Genomic DNA, 8,390 nt, shown 5'->3' with positions numbered 1-8,390 from the left:
GCAGCCTAGAGCAGAGTCAAGACAGCCGCGAGCCCAGGAACGTCGTAAAGATCGCGCCTGCGCAGTCGCTCCCGGCGCTGAGCCCGCGCGCTAGCTTTCCTTCCCACGACCTCCCCTCTGGCGCCTGCGCACAGGGATCCGCTTCCCGAAGGCCTGCCAAGCTGGGGCTCATAGATATAGACTTTCTTGCTGCTTGAGCAGGGAGCAGTTGGCTCGTACTTGAATCCATTGTCTCTCCCTTCCCCGTTTATTACGCAACTATAAATGTCCCACCCCAACTCACTCCAGAAGGGAAGAACTCCGTCCCTGAGGCTTTCTGGGCGCTCGGGACGCCCAGGTAGCCAGGGAGGTTGTGGGTGGGGTCAGCCGGCTACCACGTGGTGGGACTCAGCCAATCGGCGCGCAGACCGCACTTTGCGGCTCGGCTTCAAACAAACTACGGAGAGGTGAGAGTGGCCTCTGGGGCCCCGCCCCCTCGCCTGGGTCTGGGGCCCCGCGAGACGGCGGGCGGGGGAGGGGGCGCCGGGAGCGGGGGCGGGGCGCAGTGGTCGAGTGACGGCCCGCATCACCTATTCCGGGCGCGGGCCGCGGCGCGGTGGGCCCCGGAGCCAATGGGCGGGGGCGGGGGGCGGGGGGCGGCCCGGCCGGCGGGGAGGGGGAGCTCGCGGCCGGGGGACGAGGGGGGAGGAGGGGGCGGGCTCCCAATCCGGTTCCATCCGGTTTTCCCACCGCCCCCGCGGCGGGTCGCAGCAGCTCGGGCGGCGGGAGGAGCGGCAGCGGCCAGGCAGCCCAGCTTCGCGAAGGCTCTCGGCGCGCCGCGGCCCGCAGGCACCCGGCACGCGCCCGCCCCGCCGCCACGATGCCCAAGAGGAAGGTGAGCCGCGGCCCGCACGCGCGTCCTCCGCCGCCCGGCCCGCCGCGGCCGCCCCGCGAGGCCTGAGTCCCGCCGCGCTGACGGCGGCGCAGGGCCCGACCAGGCGCCCCGGGACCCGCAGCGGCCGGGCGGGAGGGCGGGGCTGCGCGCCCGCGGCGGGCCGGGCGCGGCGTTCTGGAACGTTCGGTGGCCGAGGAGCCGGGTGGGAGATTCGAACGCGGCGGCGGGAAGCCGTGACGTCACGCGGCCGGGCATTGTTCGGGCGGGCGCGGGGCGCGCGGGCACTTTGTCTGCGGGCCGCGGCCACTCGCGCTGTGCTTCCGTCCGCAGGTGAGCTCCGCCGAGGGCGCGGCGAAGGAGGAGGTAAGAGCCCGCGCCGCCGCCGGGGGGGGGGGGGGCCCGGGGGCGCTTCGCCCCTCACGCGTCGCTCTTTCTCCTTCTCTCCCCTAAAGCCCAAGAGGAGGTCGGCGCGGCTGTCCGCGGTAAGTAGCGCGAGCCCCGCACCCCCGTCCTCTCCGCGCGGTCGTGCCCGCCGGACGCTCAGCGCTGCCCTTGCCTTTCAGAAGCCCGCGCCCGCGAAAGTGGAAGCGAAGCCCAAGAAGGCGGCAGCAAAGGTAGGCTCCGTGCTCGGGCGCGGGCGTGCGGGGCGTGCGGGGCGTGCGGGGCCGTCGGACCCCCGCGCGGGCTCTTTCCGCCCGGAGAGCCGCGTCCCGGCGACGCGGTTCGCGGCCGAGGTCTCGACCCCAAGCTCTGGGTCCGTTGGCCGCCTCGCCTGAAACGCGCGAGGGTCTCCTGGTTTCCTGTTCGGATGCGGGCCCGCGTAGACGAGCGGTGGGAATGGATGCGGTCCTCGGGGGCGTGCGGGACAGCGTGGGTCGCGGCCGGAGCGGCCGGGGCTCGCGTGCGCGGCCCGGTGAGGGCTTCCCGGGTGGGTGTGTCCTGGTGCCGGGTCTCCGCGCCGCCCGCGAGGCCGCTCCGCTGTGCGGGTTCTGCGGAGGCCGCTCTCCTCGGAGGCCGCCCTGGGGCAGGTGCCGGGTCGGTGTGTTCGGTGACTGCGCGCTCGCCGCATCCCAGGGAACTCGGAGTTAACCCTAAACGCCGTGAGAGTTGTTTCCCTGGAACAGATTCACCGTCGCGCGGCCCGCATCGAAGGTCTCCGACACGAAGTTGTTCTTGCTTACGTGTAATGCTTGAAAACTTCTGTTGGGAAAGCGAAGTGTATGTAAACCACGGTAATTCTGAGTCGGGGTGTAGCCCTGAAACCGTTCTCTGCAAAGCTCTCACGGTTTTCAGGGGGAAATTCGGGGTGTGATTAATTAATGAGCGTTTGGTGTTCGACCCCGTCTCGGAAAGTGCAGGTAGAGCTTAGCGCTGCAGAATCAAAGACCTTGTTTCCAGTTATTTGTTTTAAACATGCAGCAATGAATGTCAAACTCTCAAAGGTTGGTGGGTTGTTTTTTTTTTTAACGTATTCAAAGTGTAGGGTAGTATGTTAACTTCTCACAAAAGATAAAGAGTAAGTAAAACAGGAACTTTTCATGGAGGCCAAAAAAATGGCAGATCTTGTTGCATAATGATGGAATGAACTATGTACTGTTACTACCCATCTTTTGGGGGGGTTGTAATAAAACCATTGGACGAAGTACTGTGCCTGCTGCCCAATTTCTTCCTTATTTACCACTTCCTATACTTTGATTTGTCCCGAAAACTTTTTGTAATGAAAATACTGTGATTTTATCCTCCGTTGGGTTTGGGATCAGGTATAATCGACACATTTCTTTTTCTGAGAGGTCAGCAGGTAAGTCTACATGTCAGTGTTCCTTGAGGAACAAATCTGTCAACTCAGTGTTGCCAAAGGGAAATTGTGGAGTGGGAGCTTTGTTTTACCTGAGTTTCTGTAGTCCACCCTTCATAACCAACCTGATTTAAAGCCTTAATGGAAAGTAAATTTTTGATATTTATTGATTACGGTGTAGATGCGCTGTATTCAAAGTATATATATACACCACTATGAGATTATGACTTGTATAATTTCTTTAGTAGTATTTTGGGACTGAAATACACACATGTTGGGAAAACATGGATTTACTTTTTTTCATTTATCGTTCCTGTTATTAAAAGTGGTATTACTTCGCCCAGGTTGTTGCGTATTTTGTTTTCATATTTAAGGATTTACATTTTTATGCTATCCCCATAGTGGGTAGAAAACTAATCAGAAATTTGAAGAAATCAGATTATAGAAGAACATCTACAGAGGTGATTGTGACATTTCATAAATACCATTGTGTGAGGAGTGTTATCCCAGATATGTTTGTTTTTGTAATTTGTAGTTGTTATTCTGGCTCAGTAAAGCATGCAACCCTCGATCTCGGGGTTGTAAATTTGAGCCCCACGTTAGCTGTAGAGCTCACTAAAAAATAATAATTATGATTCATTATAAAGATGGTGTATTATTAGTAGCTGTCATGTTGTTTTTGTATATGGACAGCCATCATTGGTTCAAGAATACATTACTGTGCCGCTCCTCCCCTCTTAGCATTAAAGTGTGAGGTCTACCTGCTTGTCTTTGTGGCTGTTTAACTCAAGTATTGGTCAGTACTGATAAGGGTCTTTGATGGAACTTACTGGTGACCTGACTTCATTTAGCTGTGGCTGTATTCTTTATTTACGAGAAACAAATGTTAAATGTTTAAACTTCTTCACCATTGATGGATAGTATCCAAAAACACTCCTAACGGTGCTTAACCGTGGCTTAAATTTTGGAAGTCTTTTATTATCATACTAATATGTGTGCTTTTCAGAGTCTTCCAACATGTAAATGAAAATGATAAACTCCAAATTGATCCTTTTAAGCTCTTCATTACATGATATCAAGGGATTAGCTGTAGCAGGATAGTCAACCTGACCATTCCACATGGTGCTGTTTTCAGGTGAATGGTCTCACTGTGAGGGCGAATGTCTTGTCAGGACAGTGATTATTTGACAATTTGATTATTCAGGCTTACGAGAACTTTGGGGACAGGTAGGGTTACAGTGGAAAGAGATTTCCTCCAACTACTCTTCCCCCTCATTGGTTCCGTCATGTGCAACTTGAGAGAGGAGTGGGCGACTGAGCAGGTGGGAAGGAGGAGTGTGTCTCTGGCTTTAGGTTTACTCCAGGTAAGTCTAATGAGGCTTGATAATGCGAGTACTGTTAACAGTACTGTTAGCGTTGTGCTGTCATCCTGACTAGTGGGGATGGACTTTCAGGTGTCTCTGGAAAAGAGGTGTCCTGTGACTCGGGCTGCTATGCAAGCTAGCGTTAACATGGCAGCTGTTGGGGACACTCTAGCAAGTGAGAAAACTAAGTGCTGAGTTGATGCTTAAAATACACTCTTAACTGTATCCTAGGATAAATCTTCAGACAAAAAAGTGCAAACAAAGGGGAAAAGAGGAGCAAAGGGAAAACAGGCTGAAGTGGCTAACCAAGATGCAAAAGACGACTTACCTGCAGAAAACGGAGAAACTAAAAATGAGGAGGTCAGAAGTGTGTGTTACTGATTTGGACTCTGAACAGTAGATAATAAGTTACATATCTTTATAGAGCAGATTAAGACAGTCTTTGTTCATCAGAATACTAAAGCTTTGTACAGCAACTCCCAGGTGAATAGAGAGGTGGTTTTTAAGGATTAGATCATATTTGGAAATGTATATGTTGATTGCTGCTTCTTTAAATGAACAAGAAATTTTAATATGTTTAGAATTTCACCAGTAACAGATCGACTGTGCATGTTTACACAGGGTTCATTAATATTACTTGTGTGGATTTTCAAAAGGATTTAATTTGCTAAGTGATCTATTACTCTTTTTTTCTTTGACTTAGAACCTCAGTACTTGTTTAAAGAAACGGGCTTTGTGTGTGTGTGACCTGTAGAACTGCTGTAATATTGCTTTTCTGGATATTCAGAAATGTTTTGAATCCATTCCTTATTTGGTGGACTTTTCCCATTTCATTTTTTATAAGGAAGTCCAGTTTTAAAGTGGCTGTTTTAGGACTAAATAACTTAGACCAAGTAAATAAAAAGACTTGATGTCTTTAATCTTTTTATCCTTTTAAGTTGTGAAAAGAAGACACGATCTTAAACAAGTAGGCTACACATTTTGATAAATAAGTTTTCTTAGGCCTTTTTTTTTTTTTTTTAATCTTATAATGGTTAAATCTGGAAAGAAAGAAATCAGAGTATTTTTTAAACTTTTGTATTTATAGATCAAATCTTAAAGCAACCAAGTACTTATTTCTAACTTGTGAAGTTTAACCAGAATTTATTTTAAATTGGTAGTTCTAACCATATACCATATATTATGTGATATTGAGATGAGATTACTAATCTTAGTTATTAGGGTAGAATTTGACCTTCTAATACACATTCTCACACTCCTATTATTCATGGTGATTGTGTTCTAGTACTGTGTTCTAGTACTGAACAGTTGTACATGGAGGAAATAAAGGGTTAGATTTTTGTGGCAACGTAACTTGTGCCTAAATGAAGCTCTGCAACACGTGTATTTTCTCCACTAGGGACACCACAACTTTCTTGCACTTAGTAGACCGTGTTATACTTGTCTAGTCAGCATCATTAAGAAGCACAAAAAAGATGTGAAATGTGTGGTACTAAAAAACTACAAAAAAGGCACAAGTTTAGGACTAAAACAGCCACCCCAGCTGGGAGTGTACATGCTGAGGAACTCAGGAAAAAATGCTTTAAGTCTAAGGAAGTGCTGGGAGAATTGATTTTGGCGGTTACAAATAAATTTTAGTGAATAGGCAAATTTGCCAATACAGATTCTACATAGAATGAGGATCACCTGTATTTTCAAGACCTAATAATACTATATAAGTAAGAGTATGTTGTGTTAAATGTTAAAGCTCTCAAAGACAATAACAATGACAGAGTAATCAAGTATTTGATTATTTCTTTTTCTTTGATTTGCAGAGTCCAGCATCAGATGAAGCAGGAGAGAAAGAAGCCAAGTCTGATTAGTATCACATACCATGTCTTATCAGTGGTCCCTGTCTCCCTTCTTGTACAATCCAGAGGAATATTTTTATCAACTATTTTGTAAATGCAAGTTTTTTAGTAGCTCTAGAAACATTTTTAAGAAGGAGGGAATCCCACCTCATCCCATTTTTTAAGTGTAAATGCTTTTTTTTAAGAGGTGAAATCATTTGCTGGTTGTTTATTTTTTGGTACAACCAGAAAATAGTGGGATATTGAATGTGGGAGGCTTTGATTGTCTTGGGTGTCAGCTCAACATTCCATAGATGGGGTAGTTTTTATATCCTGTAATACCAAGCATACTAAATGGCAATTTGGAGTCAGTCGTGCATTTAATATGTCTTGAATATTTTAAATTACTCCTTTTCCCATGTTGTTTTGGTAGAATTGTTGCCTAAAGAAAACCACTCCTAGATCTTGGCTCCCCTTGTCAGAATTCTTGTGCGCTCTGTAACATCTTGGTTGTGGTAGTTCAGTTTTCCTAGTAACTCTGTTAATGTGCTGTGCAAGATTGAAAATTTGAGTATGTAGTGTATATGATATTAAATTGTGAATGAATGGGACTTAACACTGTTAACAGTGTATCAGCATTTGAATCTATTGGTACTTGATACACTGTTAAGGAAAAATTGTCTCCAAATTTTAAGCTGGAAGGTCACTGGAATAACTTTTAGAAAAGAATCACAACTACGTGATTTTCTTTTTTTTAGATTTTTGGTACGTACGTTAGGAATTGTGTAAAAATTGAAATGTCTGTACTGATCCTCAGAACAACCAATAAAAACTCAGTTATGAAAAAATTTTGTGAAGCACATAGATCAAGTTCTGGCTTAGATTTCATTAAAAGAATAACCACATTTGTTTTCCCAGAGTTCTCTTAAAATCTGAAAGTGGAATATTCACTTTTTTTTTTTTTTAATACTTGAACAGTGTTACAAGTACTGAATAAGCCACAATTACATCTAGTGTGGTTTGTGTTTACACATTCGTTTTGAGATTTTCATACATACTGTACTTCCATTTTGCCATCTAAGTAGTCGTCAGAGGTGGTGGTGGCCACCTGCACTGATACGGCAAATGCAAACCCAGGGCCAGAGGAAGCACCAGGCCAAGGTTACCACTAAACAGGGAAAGACCCTGGAACTGTGTAAACCTCACTACACTTAAAAATGTTATTTTGCGCTGGAATGATTTGCGGGTGGGGGATAAGAATGCTCTAGAAACGGGAGTCCTGAGGGATCACAACTCTGCAAAGGTGACCACAGGAATGGCTGCTTTGAGCAGACTTATTACAGGGGTGATGAAATGTGGCCCCTCCAGTAAAACAGGATGTCCGTGGGGAAAGGATGCTGACTTGGGTTGGACTAATTCTCAAAGGCGGGCTGGCGGTGCTTACACTGTGGAGGGCCTGGAACCATGATAAATGCAGATTTGTCCCTTAATTTGTAAGTACAGACAGCATACTAGAATTTCCCTAGAACCTCTTTGGTATCAGCTAAAAGGGGTACCTAAGAACCAATGGGAAGAAATCTAGACTTAACCTGGCTGTGTTCATCTGTACTACCCAACCCTCAGTACCCCAAGGAACATTACCGTGATCATTGTTTACAGTCCCAAGGTTTCCTCGATTGTTCTGAATCTATTGCTAGTAATAAAGAGATTTACTCGTTCTCTAAAAAATAGTATAACAAGGTTGGTTTTGTTTTTCTTACATATACCTAAGAGATGGGTTTTTTTTTTTGTAGAAAATGGGAATGGAGGTACTTGTAGGTCCTACCTGCCTTGAGCATTACTCTTAGAAAAAAGTGAACCCTCACCTAGGTGTTTTCTTCAGCTATCAAAGGAAAACAGTTGTAAGAAAATAAACCACTTGAGGTCTGTTTTTTTTTTAATTGGTGTTCTAAGTAATCTCTACACCCAACATGGGGCTCTCAACCCCAAGATCAAGAGTCGGTTGCTCTACCAGCTGAGCCAGCATGTTTTCTAGGCTCATTGCCTCTGAAAAATTTAATCTCTAAACAGTGAGTTCGGAGCAATGAAAACTGAGTAAGAGTGCTTGAACGGGCATCAGACATCCTGAAAGGACAGGGGAGATAACTTTAATAATGATGCGAACAAATCACTCTGAAGTCTGTGAACTAGCAAAACCAGTAAATAACCTTTCACTCCCTTGGCTTGTCAGAGGCTGGATTTGACCTTCCAAATGTGGGTTAATCAGAGAACTAATAGTACTAGAACCTGCTGCCTAGTACCAAGACTCCTGCTGAGCATGGAGGCCCCAGAGAAAACAGGCTTGTAGCCCCGTTTGGGAAGCGTGTAACGAAATGCTTGTGGGCAGAGGGACAAGAATTAAGGAGACTGAGCTGGTACCGGGTAGAGAAATGCGTGTGTATGTATGTAATTGAAGTTCAGGACCAGTTTATACTCACTGGGGAAAAGAACAGGAAACGCAAAGCCAGTAACCACCATAATTCATTTAC

The 8,390-nt window shown here is 46.5% G+C and overlaps 1 protein-coding gene across 1 annotated transcript; it reads left to right on the top strand.

Moving 5' to 3' along the window:
- Window positions 1–742: 742 nt before the first annotated feature.
- Window positions 743–6,710, top strand: HMGN1 (high mobility group nucleosome binding domain 1). The gene is made up of 5 exons (XM_059164740.1): window positions 743–874; window positions 1,205–1,237; window positions 1,327–1,356; window positions 1,438–1,488; window positions 4,265–6,710. Exons 1-5 carry the CDS (start codon window positions 860–862, stop codon window positions 4,412–4,414), a joined length of 279 nt encoding a protein of 92 aa, XP_059020723.1. The 5' UTR covers window positions 743–859; the 3' UTR covers window positions 4,415–6,710.
- The last annotated feature ends 1,680 nt before the right edge of the window (window positions 6,711–8,390 follow it).

Source organism: Mustela lutreola, chromosome 2, assembly GCF_030435805.1.
Source record: "Mustela lutreola isolate mMusLut2 chromosome 2, mMusLut2.pri, whole genome shotgun sequence".
Lineage (NCBI taxonomy): Eukaryota > Metazoa > Chordata > Mammalia > Carnivora > Mustelidae > Mustela > Mustela lutreola.
The sequence above is the reverse complement of the archived record's forward strand: the minus strand, read 5'-3'. Positions and strand labels throughout refer to the sequence as shown.

Bases quoted from the DNA above. Each gene is read 5' to 3' on its own strand.
- HMGN1 (XM_059164740.1), top strand. The intron at 1,238-1,326 runs GTAAGAGCCCGC...TCTCCCCTAAAG, and splicing joins AGGGCGCGGCGAAGGAGGAG to CCCAAGAGGAGGTCGGCGCG. The intron at 1,489-4,264 runs GTAGGCTCCGTG...ACTGTATCCTAG, and splicing joins CCAAGAAGGCGGCAGCAAAG to GATAAATCTTCAGACAAAAA.